The sequence below is a fragment of the Dichotomopilus funicola genome (assembly GCF_033296635.1).
Source record: "Dichotomopilus funicola strain CBS 141.50 unplaced genomic scaffold C8A04scaffold_101, whole genome shotgun sequence".
NCBI classification, from domain to species: domain Eukaryota; kingdom Fungi; phylum Ascomycota; class Sordariomycetes; order Sordariales; family Chaetomiaceae; genus Dichotomopilus; species Dichotomopilus funicola.
Window position 1 is genome coordinate 18,138 of NW_026944122.1, and position 21,318 is coordinate 39,455.

The window sequence follows — 21,318 nt, forward strand, 5'->3', positions numbered from 1 at the left end:
GAGTTGTTCGAGGGAAGATGCAAAGGTATTCGGAATTGGTTGTGAGTTAAAAAGAAAAGAGAGAGAAGGCGGAAGGGAGGAAAAGGTGCCTGTTCCGTTTGCACCTCCAAGCCTTTGGGTTTGGGTGGAAGTTGGCTCACGGAACATGAAGTTCCAGATTCGGGTGTTTGCCGATGGGGCGGGCGGCGTCAATGTGAACAATTCGCCCACACAATTCACGCTGCAGAAGTCCCACTGTCCCCACGGACGTGAGGAGAGCCCGTGGCATGGAGGCCAATTGGATGGAGCAGGAGGTCCCACTTGAAAAGAGCCGCTCAGCAGCTGCCAGCCTGTCAGGGGCCGAGAACAAACGCGCCAAAGAGGGCGAACCGCCACCTGTGCACAGCTGCCGCTGCCTAACAGGAGCAGCAAGCGTGATCTCGAAATGATGGGGAAACCTTGCCAACCAGGAGTTGCATCTTCGGGTTTCTGCCTACACTACGAAAACCTTTCATGATCCCGTATCGGGGACCGAAGCCCGCAATGCATTCCACCTCAGAATTAGCGTGACAGTGACAAGTTGTATCCCAAATGCAGGTAGTGATCACATTTTCAGGCGCCCACGAGGCAGACAAACGCAAGGGGAAAAGTAAAAACCGGCATCTATGAATACACCACCAGGCCACCAACAAACAAACAAAAATCCCCAACATATTACTCCTTCGCCCCCAACACCGACACCACACCCTCCTTACTAACCGTAACCAACGACCTCGCCTGCTCCCCCCACCGCAGCGCCGCAGCCGGCGAGCTCGTACGCAACGGCTCCGACCACTTCTTAGCACTCTTCTGGTACATCTGCACCGTGACACCCGTCGACCCGGCCGTGGCGAGGTACTGGCCCGAGTAGTCCCAGTCGAGGGCCTGGGCGTCGCCCGTCTGCAGCTCCTTGACCTGGGCGGCGGGGCCCGACTTGCGTAGGTCGAAGATGGTGGTTGTCGACTGGCCCTTGCCGGAGGCGGCGAACCAGAAACCGTTCTCGGAGAAGACGAGGGATTGCACGGGGGTGCCGAGGTGGAAGGACTCGGCCTGGACGCCGGATTCGGTTTGGAAGATCTTGATGTCGCCGGCTTGGGTGCCGGCGCCGAAGAGGTTGCCGTCGGGGTGGAACGCGCAGGCCGTGAGGGCTGGATGGACATATTAGCAATGAAACGGAACCAAAGTCGCGGGCAGTAAAGGGCAGTAGAGGGCAAAACGTACCGGCATCGGTGTACCCCCGCGAGACATGCTGCAGAGTCTCCAAATCGTAAAACACAAAGCTCTTATCCACACCCACCGAGGCCAAAATCCTAGCCCCCGGATGTACCGCCAGCCCGGTCACCGCGCCAGCATGTACGTTGAACGAGGCAGCCTCGGCCCCATTCTCCAGCACCTTGACGGACCCCTTGGACGTAGCCAACACGACCTTGCTGCCGGTCCAAACAGTCGCCGTCACGGGCTCGCCGATATCCAACGACCGCTCCACCGTCTTGGCGTACACCGAGTAGATGTCGAGCTTGCCGTCCAGGCCGCCGACCGCCGCGTACCCGGACTCGGTGTCGAGCGACGACGCGTGCGACACGCTGAGGTCGGCGTAGGAGACCTGCTCCAGGGCGGCCACGTCGTCGGTGCTGGCCCAGCCTTGGGGGGTTGGGCGCTTCTTGCGGCCTTTCATCAATCTGTGTCCGTCAGTCCCAACTCTACAATGCCAACCCAGAAAAAAAAACATACTCTTGCTGTGTCTGCTGCACGTGCTCCACCAAACTCTCCGGCAGCCCCTGACTATCAACCGCCATGGCATCCCCATTCGCCCCGGCCGGGGCGCCCCCCGATGGCGCAATCGTAACCTTAGACAACGCATCACGCGCCTCATCCCTCTCCTTGGTCAACCGCGCGATAACACGCACCGCCGCATCGTGTTGGTACAGCGCGGTGGCCAGCTCCTCGCGGGTGCGGGCCAGCTGCTCGCGGGTATTGTAGGTCTCGAGCACGAGGGCGTCCCACTCGTCCTGGAAGGCCTTGAGCAGGGACGGGAGCGAGGTGAAGTTGGGCGGGCGCGGGCGGACGACGCGGCTGGTTTTGAGGGGGAGGAGGTCGGCTTCCGGGTCGAGCTCGTCGGTGGTGTTGGGTTCGGTGCCGTTTTCTTCGATGTATTTGAGGATGAGGCGCTTTTCGAAGACGGTGCCTAATTCCTTGTTAAAATTTCTTCAGGTCTTCTTTCTTTGTTTCCTGCTTCAAGGTTCCGATAGGCATGCGACGCACCTGTCTTCCTCGACACCACTGGCTCCTCGGGAACCTCGCCTGAAACTGCCAATTGTTAGCCTGAAATCATTCGTCGAGTAAAAGGGAATACATACGTCCGCACAGCATCCTGAAGTCTCTGCGCAAGTCTGTCGGATGCGGTATTGATCGGTGATGATGCGACTGAATTCCGAGGCCGCTGAGCTCCCAACTTTTTGGCGGCTGGCAACGCGACGAGCATCAGCACGAGCCTTGCAGATAAAAGTGGGTCGTTCTAGGCCCCACTTACCGGGTCCACTCACCAGAACTCCCAACTGGATGGCTCCTTCTTGATGACTGTTTCTTGTTTTCTATTGAGACAAGTTGTTTGAAGAATTTGGATCACAAAGAGAGAATTTTACAAAATATGTTCTGCACTTTTATTGAGTTTAACACTGTATTGAACCGACCCAATTAAAGTAGCTGCAAAAACTGATTCTCAATTAACCCCAGAATTTGAGAGCTCGGCTGTTGAATCCGTTAGCTCTTCTTACCATATTCCTAAGACTCGCTTTCATCAACCGTTTTGTCCTGATAATCCCAGACTTTAGCAAATTCCACTACCATCTCAGAGCACATTACCAACAATCCCACGCCTACACCGAGATGTTCCCATTCATAACCACCACCGCCGACCCCCCAAGATACAACTCCTTCACCACCACCTCTCCCGACCCCCCATCCCTCTCCGCCACGACATCAACCACAATATCACTCTTCCTCCCCATCTCCACGCCCTGCGTAATCTCAAACCCACATCCCTTCTCCCTCCCTTCACTGATCGTCAACCAACTCGCCAGCGTACTCGCCGCGCTCCCCGTAGCAGGGTCCTCAAACCCCAACTCTACCATTCTCGTCCGCAGCGCGACCCTCTCATCGCCCTTCTCTTCTCCCGCAACAGGACCAGAACCAGAGCCAGAACCAGGCCCAGGGGTAGGAACATAATAATACCTCGACACAAACCCCACCCCCCACTCCCCCTCATCCAGCAACAGTCCCTTCTCAGCCACAAGCGGTGCGAAATCGATCCTGTTCCCCGTCTCAACCCGCGCGAGATCGGCTAGGCCAGGCAGCCGGACCAACACAAAAGTCATGCCGCGCACGACACTGACGATGGGGGCGGTGAGTTCCGCTGCGCGGATGGTAGCGTCTGCGGAAAGGCCGCTTTCGATGGTCGCTTTGACTTTCTCTGCACCTGCTATGGTGAATGGTGGGGAAGTGAGGAGGTTGCCGAGGGTTTGCCGGTGGATGTGCACTGCGCTGGGGATCGCTGCGCGGACGGCGCCGGTGGCGTTGTCCAGCTGGATATGGATCGGTCCGGCTTTGGTGAGAAGGGTGGTTACGTGTCGCCAGCCGAGGGTTTTGAGAACCAGGTAGGCTGTGCCAATGGTCGGGTGGCCGGCGAAGGGGAGTTCTTTCTCTATGGTGAAGATGTCTATCTCCCGGGTAGCCTCTCCCTCAGTAGGGCTCTGCTTCTTCTCCGGGGGGTCGTCATCGCCGGGAAGGATGTGCAGGAAGACGGTCTCGGAGAGGTTGAATTCGCGGGCGATACGCTGCTTGGCGGACTGGGTGAGGTGCGGGCGGGCGGAGGGGGGGACGAAGACGACGGCGAGGGGGTTGCCGAGGAAGGGGGTGGTGGTGAAGACGTCGAGGGTTGTGAAGCGGAGGGTGAGGGAGGCCATGGTTTTCTGGTGACGGTCTGGTGACGGTCTGGTGACCTATCCGGTGACAATTCTATGGTTTAGATGTGTTACTGTTGAGTCGAGGTGAGTCGAGGTGAATCGAGGTAAGTCGAGGAGATGAGATGTCGAATTTATGCTTGATGCTTGATGCTTGATCACTCATCATACAAGTCATGGTCGAGTCACCCCGCTCGAAGTGGGGTAGCCGAGCTTGTCTCCTCAGTCTTGTTAATACAAGGGCGTCTGAGTCAATCCTCAATCTTGAGACGTTTTCTAATTATACTCGGCGAGTTTTCTAAGTTTCTTGTTGTACTGTATTGTTGTTTCCCGTCTGTCTGACTCACTTACACTTCCCCCTTTTAACCTCTCAAACCCTGTTTGTTTAAGTCTATCCACCGAAAACCTCCCACAATATAACATCACTCCTCCAACTACCCCTTTTCTAGTCCAATATCTCCATCACAATATTTCTACTCACTCCCCACATCACACGCCGCAACACACTCCACCCCCACCAACCGCTGCTGCACCAACACCGGCACCAACTCCCCCTTCAACCCCCAACTACACACCCCACTTCCCCCACACGTCCCCGCCATCTCCTCGCCCACACTCAACACCACCTCCCCCTCAAACCTCACACTCACCACGCCCCCCGTCTCCAACGAAACCGCCTCCTCCAACCCAATCCTCAACCCAACATCCGTCGTGACCCCCCTCGTCGGATCCCGTCCCTCCACCACCGTAAACGTCCATTTCCCACGCACCCCAGGCAGCATCGCATCACATGCATTTTCAACTCCTGTATCCCGCGGGTCATCGCCGAAACTCATCCACCAGACGGAACAGTTGACGGCACTGGGCGGGAAGCCGGCGTCGCCGAAGTGGGTGGTGCCGAGGGTGATGGTGTTGGGGTCGGAGATGGTGAAGAAGAGGTGGGAGTAGGGGTGCACGGCGGGCATGCCGGGGGGCGAGGAGGTCGAGAGGGCGGTGAGTTGCCAGGGAGTGAGGGCAGTTGTGTTTATCGTGGGGAGGGTTGATGCTATTGTGAGTGGGAGGAAGGCCCAGAGGAGGGGGGTTAGGGCGAGCATGGTTGGTGGTTTGGTGTTGGTGGTGCTATGTCGTTTGTCTTATTCAGGGATAATGGATGGATGACCTCGCTGACGATAAATAGGAATGTACGCAAGACGGCCGGTCCTAGAGTTCATATACACAGTAAACATGCTCTCAACTAAAAAGCAACTCATCACCGGCTAAACAAGCCCAAATACCACCTCGTATCTGCCACGCAACGTTCCGCGTACTACTTGCGCAGTAGTAACACCAGCATCGCGACTCAGCTGTTGGTTGATAGTCCACGATCACTGGACAATTCACTCGGCACCTGCATGTGCCTGGCTGTCCACGTTGCGTCCCGCCCACGAACCGGGAAAGTCTTCCCGATTTGTTTCGATCGGTTTGTCGACTGCATTAGTGGCGGTACTCTGTTCAGCTGGATCTGCACTATGTAGCCAGCCCTAACGTTGCTTTGTATGTAGTGAAAAGGTTAAAAGCGGATTTAAGGGGATAGTTTTGCCAGTGTTTGCTATTTCCAGAATCAGCGTTATTTCAAGCTTGAATGTCGGTAACTCGGCCGTGCTCGAGTGAAGGAAAAGTAGTTTGCTTACCCTAACCCTGATTTATCAACCGTTTAACTTTATTTTCCGGGAAGGCGCAAATGTAAAGTGGGTTCCTCATCAGAATCCCAACATTTTTCCACCACTCACTCATAACTCTTTCTTCAAAAATCCCATAAATCTCACAAGTGCATCTTAACCCTCGCTGGCAAACTCATCTCGCCCTGATTACTAACTTCAAACCTGCAATGCGCTCTCCAGCCTTGAGCCAGCACCTCAAAATAAAGTTTGAGGCAACGGCCCAACGCGCCCAGCTTCCGCAGCGAAAAATATATCCTAAACAGGAAGCTCGCTCCGCTGCTCGAGCAGCCAAGCACCGTCAGCCAGCATCAGCCAGCCGCGGCCAGCGGCGAAAGAACCGGCAGTTCAGCCCTTCGGGGCTCAGCCTTAGTGGGGGGGGGGCTCTCCGGGCGCCGTGCCGCAGGGGTTATCTGAACTGAACTGAATTGAACTGCAGGTCAGCTTTGTTCTTCGGTGTTTGATCATTACTATGTAGGTGTTCGTTTGGAAAAGGAACAATGGCGCGTGTGAGCAAAGACCGCAATGAACTCAACTTCCATCTGTATCTCTGGCTCTACAATCCATTTTCTTGTATTCTTCCAATCCTCCTCTCCATCATCGAATGTTCTCCCATCCCGTCCATCCAATCCATCCTCTGCCCAGCGGAAGGATTCGCTCTCCCGCGTCTGCGCCCCTGCCAGCGGGGCCCCTGATTCGCTTGGTTAGCGTCTTATTGGCGTTTTTTTTGGGCATGGACGGGCCGCTGCAGGGGTCAGTTGGGGGCCGTTCCGCGGATACTCGGCCTGGTCCATTTCGAATCTCGGGGGATGGTCTGGATTTGAAAGCGAGATGGACGGGCGGATTCCGGAGTTTGCTGGGGCCGGGTTCCGGTTGTCTGTCTTCCTTTTGGGCTGACTGACTGACTGACTGGCTGGGGTTTGGATTGTCAACTCAACTTGAAGTCGACTGTTTGCCTGTTTGCCTGTTTCTTGACAACGGTGGACTGGGTCATCGCATGATGAGCGTGTAAACTGTGCGACAAGTTTTGCTCTTCCCCGGTTCCCGCCTTCGGTCAGCGCGTCGCTCACTCTACCGGGTACTCACAAGTACACAACCACCATGGCCCAACCCGACAGGTACGGCCACGGCCTCGAAGTCGCCCCCGAAGCCCACCCTGAAGTGGCCGCCCACGAACACCTGCGCTCAACCCAGCACCTCCCCGAGGTCCTTCCCGGCGAGTATTACGGCGACAACGGCCTCAAGCAAGCCGTGTCTCCCTCAACGTACCCACATCCTGCTTCAGCATACCCAGCGGGGTTGGAATCTGTCGTGGATGAACATCATAATGACAAGTACGGACACGGGAACGGGGGGTACTTATTGCCGCCGGGGTACGCGGGGTACGCGGGGGACGAGCCGGCGGAGGTGGGGGATGAGAATCGTGCTGGAAGCGGAAAGGGGGGGAAGAGGAAGTGGTTGATCATCGGCGGGGTGGTTGCAGTGTTGGTGATTGTTGGTGCGGTACTGGGTGGTGTGTTGGGGAGTCGAGCAGTTATCAACTCGGCGTCAACATCTGCCGAGTCCACGTCCACGTCCACATCCACTTCCTCGTCCGACTCCTCCAGCAACAACAACCCCTCAGAAACCAACACAGCCCACCCCTCGGCCACGCCATCAGCAACCCCCAAGATGATCCGGTCCGGCTCAGCGCTGTCGGTAACAGCGCGACGACGGCCCGACGGCAACACGGAGACGTACCTGTTCTTTCAGGACCCGCAGGACGGCCTGCGGTATGTGCGGTGCAACTCTGGTGGAAGGGTGACCGGGAACGAGACGGCGTGCTGGGAGGCGCCGGAGACGCTGAAATCGTATGCTAAGGCGGGGACGCGCATCGCTGCGTCGATGATTGTGTGGGGGGAGGAGTTTGACGTGAGTTTTCTTCCCTTTCTTTTTTTTCTTTTTTTTCTTGATTTTTATTTGTTTGAAGCTAAAAGAAAGAAAAGCCCCAAATCGAAATCTTCTACGCCGGCTACCAAACCCGCCTCCTAGCCGTCTCCTTCCGCCCCTACGGCACCACAACCGACGACTCTCTCAACAAGCTCCAACTCTACACCTCCCTTGACTCCCCACTCACCGCCTACTGGCCCTGGACCCTCTACACCAACGCGACCGACAACCGCGTCTACCACCTCCGCAACCAGCTCGTCGGCTCCCGCACCTTCAAGCCTGCTCCCGTGTGGGACCACAACCAGCTCGACGCCACGCCGCGGCATGAAAACTCTAGTCTTGCTATCGTGCCAACGTCTACCAACTTCTCCATGACGGCTGTCAAGGCAGGGTATGCGTATTTCTACCAGACCACCTCCAACAAATTGGCGGTGGAAATCACAGACCTCACCTCGCCGCAGCGCCCGGCACGGTTCGTCACGCCGTGGCCGATCCACCTGCCAGATATATCGCTCCCGGCGGAGGGAGCGCAGATTTCTGCCTTCTCTGTCGGCCGCGCGGGCGATCCCAGCCAGCGCGTCAACACATATGTGGTATACCGCACCGCGGACGGACACACAGAGGTGTTATTCTCCGACCCAACTCCCTCATCTTCCTCCTCTTCCTCTTCTACTACAGATAATACGAACGCGGAAGACGGCAGCCCAGCAGTATGGCGAACCACACGGCCAGCAGCGCTGCAGACGATGGATAAGGGCAGTGACTTGGCGTGTTTGACGATGGCGACGTGGGTGTCGAGTGATGATGGGGTCGCGTCCTTGTTGGAGCCGGCGACGGGGGAGAATCGGTGTTTTTTCCAGGCTGGGGGGGTAGTGAGGGAGGTGAAGCTCGATGCGGGACGGGGCGAGTGGGTGGCTGTGGGGGAGGTGCCGATTCCGTGATTTTTGTCGGGGGGTGTATGGATTTATGTTTGTGTATGCATTTTGGTGGTTTTTGTGTCTGTATATTGTCTATTGTACATTGGGCGGGTGACAAATGGCGTTTAGCGTATGTCTTTGAGAGCATGGGAGGTCGACAAGTACCGAAGTAGATGGAACAGTAATGCTATGACGAGTAATATACCTTTGTTTGACCATCACAATCCACGTCCAACAAAAGACCGACAGTAACAATGCCATTGACAGGTCAGAGCAACTTATATAATTAATTACCCAACACCAGCCGAACTACCCAACCTCCCCGATCAACACTCACCTACTCACCCACCGGGTCTCCCACACACAAGATAATTAGACGCAAGATACAACCAGTAAATGCTCCTCCTCTCAGCAGCAAACATCACCTTTCTCCTCCTATCCGCCATCTCCCCCTACGCCGCCGACTGTCTCGTCACCGCCACTGCCCAAACCCTCCACCTCTTACTCGTCCAGGCTCAGCAGTCCCACCTCATCATGCACTGGACCCTGGGTCTCGGTCTGGCGCTGGCTATTGCCCGGGCCTCGGCTTTGGATGAGGTCCCGGCTGGATCTCTAGCTGGGATGGGGGGTGGGCATGGGGGGGAGACGTTGTATACCGTGCTGCGGGTTACGACCGCGTCGTCGAATGATGAGATAAGACGGGCGTATGAGGAGGTTGTGGAGGGGGTGATGGCGGAGAAGAACCAGTCTTTTGTCTCCCGACTGCTGTGGAAACAGTGGAATCCCTTTGCAAACCCTAACCCTCACCCTCCTCGCCTTTCCGTAAATACCCCTGATTTTACCCCTGAAAGCAGCACAACCACCAGCACAACCCACGACAAGCGCAAGACAGACACCGACACAGACCCCCGCATCAAAATATACAAAACAGCCTACAAAACTCTCACACACCCCTACACCCGATGTGTCTACCACCGTGAGGCCAACCTGCCCGAGTGGACGGGCCGGGTACCGCAGTCGTGTTGGAAGCAGAGGATTGCGGGGTGGGTGGTGGGGGCTGGTATGTTTAGACCTAACATTGACCTTGACGTTAACCTTGACCCGAGGTCTTGGACTGGATGGCCTGGGGGGTCTTGGATTGGATGGCCTGGGGGATCTTGGGTTGGATGGCCAGAGTGGGAGAGGTCGTGGTTTGGGGGGTGGTGGTCGTCGGTCTGGGAGAAAATGGGGAGTGTGAACTCGCCGCTGGGTTGGTTTGATCGCGTTTGGGTTCCTGGCACGAGCGCCGTCGGCGACTGGATCACTGCGGTTAAGGGAGTGTTTGATGCGCGGGGGATATAGGGCGTCTCTGGCTCATTGGGGACTTCTAACGCTGGCTTTGATGCCGAGCCGGATTCTGATTCCACACTGGATCCCACGCCGAATCCCACGCCGAACTCTGAGTCTGGCTCTGACTCTAACTCCAGCCCGAACTCCGATACCAAAGCCAACACCGATGCTGATACCGATACCCAAAACCACTGGCTCCTCGACCTGTTGCAACTCCTCCTGGAAGTCCTTCTCGCCGTCTGTCTGGCAGAGTATATATCCACACACATCGAGTCTGCACTAGACGCTGTGCGAGACAGAGGGCAGGTGTATCTTGATCGGCTGAAGGTCGCGTGGCAAGACTGGGAGTGGGAGGGCTTTGGGAGGGTTGTCGCGGTTGTTAAGGCTGTTGAGGCGGGGGTGTATCCTGTTGTTGTGTCGGCGGGGGAGATTGTGAGAGGATGAAGGGTGAGGGTGGGTGTTTGGTCGGTGGATTATGGATGGGGGTTGGAAGGTGAGTAGGTAGCTAGGAAGTACGAGATAGATTGGATAGCGAAGGGTGGTTAGATAGCAATGCGGTGGTTAATTGATAGGCCTGAAGTGGATTTGGTTATCTCCTTTTCTTTTTGTTGGAATAAATTTCCGCACCTTCCTTCCCAACTCCCAACCACACCATATAAGTCCGCTGTTCGCTCGAACTGTCACCAGCTCCTCCCAATGTGCCAAACAGCGTGTTTGGCCCGGCGGTATTGGGAGGAGCATCGCCGGTGCCGTCGTAAATCGAAGTGGCCCCGGGTTCGATTCCCGGGGCCAGCGAAGAAAAATCTTTCACCGGAAAGATTTTCGTAGCCACCAACCGCTATCCCTCCGGATGGGGATAGGGCTTGGTGGTGAGCTTTTTGTTTTTTTCTTTCTTGACATTGACTTGGCTATAATTTTGCATGAACAATAAAATAATCTTGATAATCACCTACGTAAACCATCACCCTGACCTCCCACATCCAGGACCACTACACATAAATATAACACAACTTCCCCCCCAACCCCCCCATCTGCTCGTTCAAATCCACCAATCTCACCGCCGGCGCCGTCCACCCGAGATCCACCACCGCGTCCTGCACGTCCTCCCGCTTCGCCACCATTTTCATCCCGCCGTGCCCCGGCATTGGCATCGATGTGCTCGTGCCCGGCACCTTGTCGACGCGGTTCTCGGGGTCCTGCATCTGCCAGATCCACCACACCCTGTCGAGCATGCCGTGGTGGAAGTAGAAGGCGGGGTCGCCGGGAGAGGCAAAGAAGTCCTGAGATACTTAGTCACTCACATACAAAACAAAAAAAAAAAAAGGAAAAAAGGAAAAGGAAAAGAAGGATCGGGAAAATAGAGAACAAAACGTACACCCCCCGGATCACCCCCAATCATATAATGCCCCGCATTATGGATCCCCCAAGGATGCGTATCCCCCTTCAGCTGCGGCTGGCCCAGGTACCGGTTATAAAACGCGTCAATATCCGGGTTGTCGACAATCGTGCTGTACGTGTAGTTGGCGCGGGCGCCGGCCGCCGAGAACTGGTTGACGTCTCGCCGTAAGCAACGCGGGTTGGAGCCTAGGCCGTCGGATTGGGGGTTGGGCGGGATGTCGGAGACGATGGTGGATTTGGGGCCGAGGGAGACGATCATGCTGGGGGGGGGGTTAGTACCATCATCTTCTTTTAGAGAACATACTGGAGGGGAGAAAGGAGGAGGGGACAGGGGGGACGGTGAGAAAAAGGGGAAAGAACGTACTCCTTAAAAGGCCCCTCAGTCACACACCCCCCTCCACCAGCAGACGGAATCATGTTATACGGCTTCGGAAACCCCTGCGGCACGCCCGCATACTCGCTCGGCGCCCCGTTGCCGCCCATGCTGGTCTCGCTGCCGTCAAACATGGGCGAGTTGATCGGGTCGTCGGCGTACCGGTCATAGTTCATGTACTGTCAGTCTAATTAGCCGCTTCCCCTTCTCCCTGTCCCCCTACCCCCAACCTCTCTCCCAAAACAAAGTGATAGAAACTGCGAGAAAAGAAACAGAAGACTCACAGGCTGATACCCCTCATACCCACACTCCTCCCTCAGCGCCTTCTCATACGCCCAAATAAAATACCGGTGCGCCGCGAACAGGTTGGTCGGACTGTGCAGCATGCCTGCCATCGTCATGTGGGTGGCCACAAAGTCGTCGAACCGGTTCTGCGCTCCGGGCACAGTATCGCGGGGGGATTTGGGGGGCAAGGATTGGAGACAGAGGACGGCGGAGATGTAGGATTTGCGTTCTTCTGGGGTTAGGTCGCTCCTGGTGTGCGAGTCCATGTTAGTTTCGGTCTGGGGAGCGGGGTTGGATATGGATGGATAGAAGCGGACCTACCATTCCCGACGGATTGCGGCGTTCTCAAGGGTGCAGGAAGTAGTCGAGTTAGCAACGGCGCGTTTGGAGACCCACGCCTCGACGTTGGGCATGATGCTTTCTTCGAGCTGGTCGACGACGTCCAGGGGGTAGTCGGGGTTGCGGGGGCTATCATATGTCACTATGTTAGGCGAGAAGCAGCCTGATGGATGGACCGGGAAGGGCTGGAAGCGCTTACACGTTGGGCGTCCATCGTTTCTGAGCTGGGCTGGCCCAGGCTCCGGCGAGCAGGGACAGGTGGATTACGGTTTGGCCTCGCATGGTGAACTTGGTGAAGCTTGGATGGTTTACAGGGTTAGAAGAGAGAGAGAAGGGGGGGAACAGATCCCAAGACAGTCCTGGCGGGCTTTATTCATGAGCTCTCTATCCTAGGCCCACTCCCAACTACACATATCGGGATGCTATACCTCATCTGCCGTGGGATATGATCGGTGTCTTTCTCGGCATGGGACCTAACAAGACCAATGATACCTCTCCCCAAGACCCAAACACTATATCATGACCCTCCGAGACATCTAAGTGGGGTATTTGCTACTCTCATCGCAGATAGGCCTTTGACACCTTCAACCAGACGAGTTCCGCCAATACTCACTTTCCCCCCCTCAAAGCTCGTCTCCCTGCGTCGATCCTCTTGGTACAATATAGGGCTGCCGGGAGATGCCAGTGGCAGTCACGGCTGTCGAAGCAGTTGAGAGATCAGGACCAATGAGATCTGACACCGCTGGCCATTTGAGCCGGGAGCCGCCGGCAGACACCGTTGCACACGGCGATGTTGCGTCGGCATTTGTGCCGATGTAGCTCGGGAGATATTAAGTTGCGAAAAGAGGTTCGCTTGGTTTATCGAGTATTTCTTTGTCCAATGACCGTCGGGGAAGAGCACGTTGAGTGGATGGCTATGTTAGCACTTTGCATCCTGACTGCCCTCTTTTCAGGGCAATTTTGCCGCTTTCTTTTTTTTCTTCCTGATTTTGAACCTCCCAAGACGACAAAAACTCCAAAAGAGATACACCACCAGCAAAACGTAATCTCATATTCGACGTGGGCCTGATTCGAACAGACGCTCCCGAAGGAACAAGATTTCTAGTCTTGCGCGTTAGACCACTCCGCCACCACGCCTTAGTGTCCTGTTCAATACTACTGTAGCACTGCTGTTGAACATGGTTCAGTTGTTGTCTCAACAAGAGCTGGCATCCAGACTCCTGAAAACTATACGGGTTATGGTGCATCTTGTCCCGGCGACCTGTCGTCGTGAACTGTTTGGGATTGGTGCTGATGCGGGGGTTGCCGTTGCAAGACGGTAGATTCTCGGCCTTGACCTCGATATTCCTCGCCATTGTGTGCGACTTGCATGAAATTCATCCCTAGCATGTCGACAGCAAACTCGCCATCTTGAAATGTGTGTCGCTGTTGAAGTGTGTCGCCTCGGGTCAACGCTCACGACCTCCTATTCACGAGCATGAGATCAGCGCAGAAACATCCGAGTTGGCAAAGGAGACGGCCAACTCGATCGTCGCGCTGATGCCCTTAAACCGGCAGGCGCACGCAAGGACCCAGCATGTTTTGGCTTCGTTGGAAACGCAACTTGGCGAACCAAGGCAGCATGCCTGCTGACACCTGCAACCAGCCGGCACCGGCTCCCAACGGCTGCTGGGCTGCAACAACCACCCCGGCCCAGCAAACGGTCTGGGCCAGGGGCGCCAAGGACAAGTACCGCAGTACGTACCAATTTAAAGTGGCAGAATTGCTGGGCCCAATCTTGCGGTTGCGTTGCAGCGAGACAACGATATTCTGGCTGGAACCGGCAAATTTGTGTGTCGTTTCGAGAATCTTGAACCCATCTTCCGTTGACCTGCGCGGTAACGATCCAGCTGCCCGATCGAATCCTTCGTTGTACAAGATTGAAATACGCTGTACCGTGCATCTGTATCCCGTACGCGGTAACATTAATCGACGGCTGCTGGGCTTGGCCCACTTCGACCCTTGCCCCCATTTCTGTGCCCAGCGTCCAGCTCCATTAAACCAACTTGCTTGCTTCATCCATCGACGACGCGCAACGGAAGGTTCCAGCGACAGAAAGAGCGTCCACGACTTGCTCCCAAGGGAAACACCCCTTTCCCGGCCGCTCACTCCTTACGACACATACCGCGGGCCAATTGTTTTCGAAAGACGCAAGCTTTGCTTCCCTTCTTGGTACGGTTTTTTTTTTCTAATTGACGAGCGAAACGAAGCGAAGCGACCTGTCATTTTGCCCCGGGGGCAAGCGACACCCATCCTCAACCCGATACCCCAGGACAAACCGCATGGTTTCCTCCCGCAGCAAGACGACCGACACCGGCTGTCGCGAGACCACATAAGCTCCGTCACCGCCTGGCGCTCTGCCGGAGCCCCCTCGAAATCTCAAAAAGGATTCACCACCACCACACAAAAATCATGGATCTCCTCCGCCGAGCTGGGAGGTTTGTTCCCGCGCGGAATACCCCCCTCCCGTTCGCCGGCGACAAGGACAAGTTGCGGCCACGGAGGACCTGGGCCTCGCGCTTCGCCTATCTGCGACGCCCGATGCGGATACGGGGCAACTCGGCCATCTCTGTGCCGTTGGGCGTGGTGCTGCTGTTCCCCGTCATCGTCATCATTTTAATTCTGGTGCTGTTTGTTCGCCACCCGAGCTCGACGGGGAGGATACTCATGCCCGCTGGTGCGCCGCCGGCAATACGGTGAGTCCCTGCATTTGCATATGGATCTGTGCACAGTCATGCCGCAGGTATGGAGGCACCCGTGAGATGTATGTCCACTAACCCTGTGGTCCCTGCAGAAAAATCAGCGAGAAGCACGACAAGGTCTTTGTCACCGGCTGCCTCGAGCCCGACACCTCGCAGCCCCGCGCCAACGCCGCCTTTGTCGTGCTGGCCCGCAACAAGGAGCTTGACGGCGTGATCCAGTCCATGAAGTCGATCGAGCGCCACTTCAACCGCTGGTACAACTACCCCTATGTCTTCCTCAACGATGGCGACTTCAACCAGACCTTCATGGACACCGTCAAGAATTATACCTCGGCCACCGTCGAATTTGGGAAGGTCGGCCCGGAGATGTGGGGGTACCCGGACTGGATCGACCCCAAGGTTGCCAAGGAGGGAGTCAACAAGCAGGGTGATAATGCCATCATGTACGGCGGCATGGAGAGCTACCACTTCATGTGCCGTTTCTACTCGGGGTGCGTCTATTCTTGGGGGAACCGCGCTGTGCGACTGAAACTAACTGGCGTAGCTTCTTCTACAAACATGAGCTCTTGGCCAAGTACGAGTGGTACTGGCGTTTGGAGCCGGAGATCAAGTACTTCTGCGACATCACTTAGTAAGACTGCCCCTTTACCCCTGAATGGCGCGAGCCCACAAGACTGACTTCGCCCCTCTTCAGCGATCCCTTCCTGAAGATGATCGAGCAGAACAAGACCTACGGCTTCACCATCGCCGTCAAAGAACTGCGCGAGACCGTCCCCAACATCTTCCGCTACGCCGCCGCGTACAAGCGCCTCAACAACATCGAATCGCAAGGTCTCTGGGAAATGTTCACCGAGCCGAAACCCGAGAAGAAAGAGCCGCCTAAGCCCGAAAAGCCCAAGCCGGCGCGCTTGCCAGACGTCGACCCGGAGGGCATGGAGGGCGAGGAGTACAACATGTGCCATTTCTGGTCCAACTTTGAGATTGCCCGCCTCGACTTCTTCCGAAGCAAGGAGTACGAGGATTTCTTCCAGATGATGGACCGCAGTGGCGGTTTCTGGATGGAGCGTGTATGTCTTCCCCTCCCTATTCTGTCCTGACAATAAGAACGAAAAAAAAAAACAAAAAGAACCCTTTAGAGAAAGACTAACCACCCACCAGTGGGGCGACGCACCCATCCACTCCCTCGCCGCCGGCGTCCTCCTCGCGCCCCGCGACATCCACTACTTTCGCGACTTCGGCTACCGCCACACCACCATCCAGCACTGCCCCGCCAACGCGCCCACCCGCCAGCTACCGCGCCAACCCTTCCTCGAGAAAACCACCACCAACGAACGTGAGCGCCGCGAGGAGGATGAGTACTGGGAGTCGTGGGACGAGCCCAAGGAGAATGGCGTTGGTTGTCGTTGCCGCTGTGATACGGATATTGTGGATGTGGAGGGGAAGGAGGGGAGTTGTTTGGCCGAGTGGGTTGATGTTGCGGGCGGGTGGGCGAGTCCGTAGATGGGATGAGTTCTCGATGTCTGTTGGCTGTCAACTATCTGGGTATTTATTTTCCAGCGTGGGCAAGGAGGGAGGGAAAAGGGGGAAGGGTGTGCTTGGTTGGTTGGGTATACCTATACGGCCTGCATAACAGGACAGGACAGGACACACTTGGCTTAAGGGCAGGGGGGTAATGTCATGATACAAACAAGACCGGCTGGAAGGTGGGCGGAGGGGTTATCCACCCACAACACGGCACAACAATTGGAAAACAAGGTCTGGAATTCCGGAGGAAGGGATAGGGGTGGCGGCCGCTTGGGGTGGGTTGCTTAGGTTGTGGGTTGTGTAGGTGTGGGTGTGGGTGAGCAGGTTTGGAGTGTGGACAGGTGTGGGTATGGGGCCTGGGGTTGGGCGTGGGTGTGTGGTGTGTTTTGGGTGTGCTTTTTTCTTACATACTACTCTACCTACCTAACCTACCTTAAAGTAAAAAGGGCGTAATAGGTTTTTTGTCTTGGTTGTGCTTTGTGTTTTTGTGGTCTTCCCGTTAGCTGTGTGTTGAGCGTATCAAAGAGAGGACAAAGAGACAGTTATCGGGTTGGGTTTTATTGTCTGTGTGCGGTTGGTGCGAGCTGGGCTAATACAGTGTAGCGGGACAAGGAAGAGCAGAGCGGGCCGGGGGGTGGATAAAACGCAAAAGGTTATATCACATTGGGGGGTGTTGTTCCCATGGAGTGGTTACAAATACATAGATACATATTAGGGTTGAAGCCGGTAGGGAGAGTTACAGCAGATACCATGAGAACATTGGGACGGGCCATATACATACACATGCTCAAGGCTGTTTGTTTATGGTCATGGGCGTTCTGATGTGTTGTTTTGACTGTTGTTCAGGGTATGTTAGGATGCTGGTCTATGGTATTGTGAGGCTGTCTTATCTTTTTACTCACTATATGCTGTTGGGTCATCCATCCATTGTAACTTGATGTCAAGTGGCTAGTTATAGATGATGTTGTGGAGAAAGATAAGGTGCTGAGGCAACATGATCGAGGTATGTCTTCCAATGCGCGCACCCAACAAAGCATTATTGAGACTTGCAGAAACAACTAGGACCTTCAGCACCTTTAACCATCGTCTAATTAACATCAACACGCTCCACACTTCACCAAATTCACATCACATTGTACATCAAGTTCCGGAAGACTCCTCTATTCCCAGGTGACTCCTAAACGCCGTCTACCGTTACACTGTAGGTCTATCTAACCTACACCCGCACCATTCCGCTCTGGAGTGTGTCGTGCCATGCCGCATGACACAGTCAACCCAGTTTTGTCTATCCGATTCCCGTCCCAAAAAGCCGATCCCAATTGCGCGCGCTAGATTGTGACCCCGTGAAGTGAAGTGAGTCGCCTCGATGAGGCAGCGCTGCGCATCATACCAGCAGCCGCATCATAGCAGCTGCATCATAGATAGCAGCCCCCTCTACCAAGCCGACCCACCAACATCGGTAACAGCGCCATGGCTAGCATCCCCAACAAGCCTAGCATACTTGGCCAGCACACCACGCATAGGCTTCATCTTCGGCGCCGTCCACACACCCCTACGACGAGCAAACTCCTTCTCAACCGCCTCAGCCCCCTTACCCGCCCCAGGAATCTCAACCACATCGATCCGGTTGGCAACGGCATCGATAGTAACGATGTCGCCGTCCTGCACCAGAGCAATGGGGCCGCCAACCGCAGCCTCGGGAACAACATGGCCAACGATGAACCCGTGGCTGGCCCCGCTGTAGCGGCCGTCAGTGACGAGCGCCACGTTCTTCAGTCCGGCGCCCATGATGGCCGCGCTGGCTTTCAGCTGCTCCGGCATGCCGGGGCCACCCTTGGGACCCTCGTAGCGGACGATGAGGACGAGGTTGCCGGCGTCGGGGCGGATGGCTTCGCGGGCGAGGGCGTCGCTGAGTTCCTGTTCCTTGTTGAACACCAGAACAGAACCGGTGAAGGAGAGACCTTCCTTGCCAGTGATCTTGGCGACGGCGCCGCCGGGGGAGAGGTTGCCCTTGAGGACGCGGATGTGGCCGGTTTTCTTGATCGGCTCGGACAGCGGGCGGAGGATGGTCTGGCCTTCGGGGAGGGACGGCCAGTCGCGGACGTTCTCGGCTAGGGTTTTGCCGGTGACGGTGGGGATCGAGCCGTCGATGAGGCCGTTGGCGATGAGCATTTTGAGGACGGCTGGGGTGCCACCGATGCCGTAGAGGTCCTCCATGTAGTGCTTGCCGGAGGGGGCGAGATCGGCGAGGAAAGGGGTGCGGTTGGAGGTGCGGTCGATGTCCTCGAGCGTGAGGGGGACGTCGGCTGAGTTGGCCATGGCTAAGAAGTGGAGGACTGCATTGGTGCTGCCGCCGAGAACGATGGTGAGGACCAGGGCATTCTCAAAGGCGCGGCGAGTCATCAGGTCGCGGGCGCGGATGTCCTTCTCCATGCAAGTGCGGATGGCTCCGGCGGCGCGCTCGCACTCACGGTGCTTCTCGGGCGAAGTGGCGGGGTATGATGAAGAGCCGGGCAGGGTCAGACCCATGGCCTCGATGGCGGTGGCCATGGTGTTGGCTGTGTACATTCCGCCGCAAGCACCAGCGCCGGGGCAAGCATGCCTCTCGAGGTCCTCCATGACGTCGCTGGGAGTGGCGTTTTCGCCAGAAGCCTTCTTGCATTTCGCCTGCAGACGGTTGTAGGTGAAAGCACCGGACGCCTCGTAGCAAGTCGAAATGTTGACCTCCCTGTCGAGCAGCTTGGAGTGGCCCTTGCGAATAGTGCCGCCGTAGATCATGACGAACGGGCGGTTGTGGCGAGCGGCAGCCATGACAACACCCGGCATGTTCTTGTCGCAGCCCGGGATGCTGATGTTGGCATCGTGACGTTGGGCGCAGGTGACAGTCTCGATACTGTCGGCGATAATCTCACGAGACTGGAGAGAGAACTTCATGCCTAAGTGGGGGTTTAGTATCAACGAAGAGTAAATAAAACAAAAGTTTAGGGGTTCTTTGTTTTTGTTTACTAACCATCGCCACCCATGGTGATGCCGTCAGAAACACCAATGGTGTTATACTGCCAAGCCAGCATCTTTTGCTGCTCGACCGACTTCTTCACAATGTTTCCCAACTCGAGAACTGCTCAAATGTTAGTAACATGTCCCTTTCCTTGTTTTGTTTGCTCCTATGTTAAGTATGTGTTGTTACTCACGGTGCGTGCTGAATAACAGATAGTTAGCATTGCCCAGTCATAAGGCGAAAAGGGAAATAATGAGTCCACTTACTTGCACGGGTTACCCTCCCACCAGACAGTAGCAATGCCGACGTGCGGCGCGTTCTTCATCATGTCCCTATTGGGGACACCCGCAGCGTACAGCATGGCCTAATAAAATCACATGTCAGTAAGCCCCGCTTCCCTTGATGCATCATTTTGCATTATCACGATCGATCGCCACGCAGTCTGTGACGTAAAAACGCCACACCGTGACTTTCGCCGCGAAGTTGGTCTTGTTCACCCCCACAAAGGAAAAGTAAGAGGAAGACCGAGTAAAACTTACCTGAGCACCGGGAAAGTCATGGCCACGGGTGAGAACGTGCGACCAACGGTTCAGGTTGCCACCGGTGGGCAAGACCTCCGGCTGGAGGTAGTCGCCCTCTTTGGGGACGTTCCGAACATTCTCTTCACCATTCCGGGCCGCGGGGGCCTCGTCGGCGTGCGGAGCCATGTTGCTTTTTTGGCAATTGAAGATTGATAATAATTGACTGTAGTTGGAGTCGGACTGCCGAGAAAAAAAAGTGCCAAGGCTGAATGTGACGGATGGGCAACAGCGGGCCGAGAAAACGTGGGAGGCTCCGGGTTTCCCGAAAGTGGCTTGCTAAATGTTGTGGTGTGAAGGAAGAAAAAGGTTGGCAGGCTGGAAGAGGAAGCTGGTATTTATAGCTAGGGCAGGAAGCACCCAAAAATTTTCACTTTTGGCTTGAACAGTGTGCCTGTTCAAGCTGTTCTCGAGTTTGAAGGGTTCTAATGCCTCTGTTCATATGAGATGGAAGGAAGATACGTGGTTCGCACCTGGAACAGCCAAGCTGAACTGGGCTTTTAAAGTCTAAAGAGCCCCGAACAGCCCGCCCCCTTTGGGCCCTGTGGAGTTTCCTCCTTCGCACCACCTGCAAGTGACTTAGCTCCGGATGACGAGCTCCATCGATTGCTCGGTTCACTCAGAGCAAAACCCTGATGACAGAGCCCGTCATGGCAATCGTTTTGCCGGGATTGGCTGTAGAACATGTGGAGGCCGCTAGAATCTCGGCTGGAAACTGAGCCATCCCTGTGTACGTTCCACTCTGGTCTAACACCAAACAGCCATGGAGAACGCCGGTCGCGGTCCGACGGGAACATGCTCGGGGGGCAACGGGCCTCTTTATGCAGCAGATCGGGATTCGCGATATCCTCCCTCAGTAACATGGACGGGCAAGACGGGGCACGATGCTGTGGTATCCATCGGCTTGTGTCCAGCAGGGGATACCCTCAAGTGGAATCCGCCGAGCGGCCGGCGTCGGCCGTGGCCCAGCAGACACCTGCATCAATGCAACGTGCGCGCCGGCTTCGAGAAGACCCAGTCCGGCCGGGCGAGATAAAAGACAAGCCAAGGATGGATGCAGACGACGGAAACGGCAAGACGGGCCAGCGGCAGCTGCAAGCTCAGACACGCTACACATGTACGACCAGAGACAGGCTCACAGGTTCACGGGCTCCTCATCTGCGGGGTCTCAACGAAGCATCTTGACTCGCCCACTCAGCGCAATGTACATACACAATGTAGTGTTATTCGTAC

The 21,318-nt window shown here is 55.9% G+C and overlaps 7 protein-coding genes and 1 non-coding gene across 8 annotated transcripts; 3 read left to right on the forward strand and 5 right to left on the reverse strand.

Annotated features, from left to right (window-relative positions):
* Positions 1-693: 693 nt before the first annotated feature.
* On the reverse strand, positions 694-3,980 carry C8A04DRAFT_15659 (uncharacterized protein; the record flags this gene model as incomplete). The annotated part of the gene is made up of 7 exons (XM_062778569.1): positions 694-1,166; positions 1,240-1,697; positions 1,750-2,203; positions 2,281-2,325; positions 2,376-2,481; positions 2,507-2,533; positions 2,901-3,980. 7 exons carry the CDS (start codon positions 3,978-3,980, stop codon positions 694-696), a joined length of 2,643 nt encoding a protein of 880 aa, XP_062633028.1.
* Positions 3,981-4,450: 470 nt separating this feature from the next.
* Positions 4,451-5,071, reverse strand: C8A04DRAFT_32835 (uncharacterized protein; the record flags this gene model as incomplete). The annotated part of the gene is made up of 1 exon (XM_062782230.1): positions 4,451-5,071. The coding sequence occupies one exon, from the start codon at positions 5,069-5,071 to the stop codon at positions 4,451-4,453; it is 621 nt and encodes a 206-aa protein (XP_062633029.1).
* A 1,704-nt stretch (positions 5,072-6,775) lies between these two features.
* Positions 6,776-8,544, forward strand: C8A04DRAFT_40539 (uncharacterized protein; the record flags this gene model as incomplete). Its single annotated transcript, XM_062784981.1, has 3 exons — positions 6,776-7,081; positions 7,115-7,585; positions 7,660-8,544. The coding sequence occupies 3 exons, from the start codon at positions 6,776-6,778 to the stop codon at positions 8,542-8,544; spliced, it is 1,662 nt and encodes a 553-aa protein (XP_062633030.1).
* A 372-nt stretch (positions 8,545-8,916) lies between these two features.
* On the forward strand, positions 8,917-10,293 carry C8A04DRAFT_32837 (uncharacterized protein; the record flags this gene model as incomplete). The annotated part of the gene is made up of 2 exons (XM_062782231.1): positions 8,917-9,563; positions 9,987-10,293. The coding sequence occupies 2 exons, from the start codon at positions 8,917-8,919 to the stop codon at positions 10,291-10,293; spliced, it is 954 nt and encodes a 317-aa protein (XP_062633031.1).
* A 545-nt stretch (positions 10,294-10,838) lies between these two features.
* C8A04DRAFT_32838 (uncharacterized protein) lies at positions 10,839-12,526 on the reverse strand (the record flags this gene model as incomplete). Its single annotated transcript, XM_062782232.1, has 6 exons — positions 10,839-11,129; positions 11,225-11,507; positions 11,612-11,799; positions 11,905-12,154; positions 12,227-12,373; positions 12,444-12,526. 6 exons carry the CDS (start codon positions 12,524-12,526, stop codon positions 10,839-10,841), a joined length of 1,242 nt encoding a protein of 413 aa, XP_062633032.1.
* Positions 12,527-13,299: 773 nt separating this feature from the next.
* C8A04DRAFT_t141 lies at positions 13,300-13,381 on the reverse strand. Its single transcript has one exon. It is a non-coding gene; the product is annotated as a tRNA-Ser (tRNA).
* Positions 13,382-14,695: 1,314 nt separating this feature from the next.
* C8A04DRAFT_40541 (glycosyltransferase) lies at positions 14,696-16,485 on the forward strand (the record flags this gene model as incomplete). The annotated part of the gene is made up of 5 exons (XM_062784982.1): positions 14,696-14,979; positions 15,078-15,476; positions 15,530-15,616; positions 15,680-16,052; positions 16,144-16,485. The coding sequence occupies 5 exons, from the start codon at positions 14,696-14,698 to the stop codon at positions 16,483-16,485; spliced, it is 1,485 nt and encodes a 494-aa protein (XP_062633033.1).
* Positions 16,486-17,943: 1,458 nt separating this feature from the next.
* On the reverse strand, positions 17,944-20,214 carry C8A04DRAFT_32840 (dihydroxy-acid and 6-phosphogluconate dehydratase; the record flags this gene model as incomplete). The annotated part of the gene is made up of 5 exons (XM_062782233.1): positions 17,944-19,445; positions 19,520-19,627; positions 19,701-19,708; positions 19,774-19,871; positions 20,047-20,214. The coding sequence occupies 5 exons, from the start codon at positions 20,212-20,214 to the stop codon at positions 17,944-17,946; spliced, it is 1,884 nt and encodes a 627-aa protein (XP_062633034.1).
* Between the last annotated feature and the right edge of the window lie 1,104 nt (positions 20,215-21,318).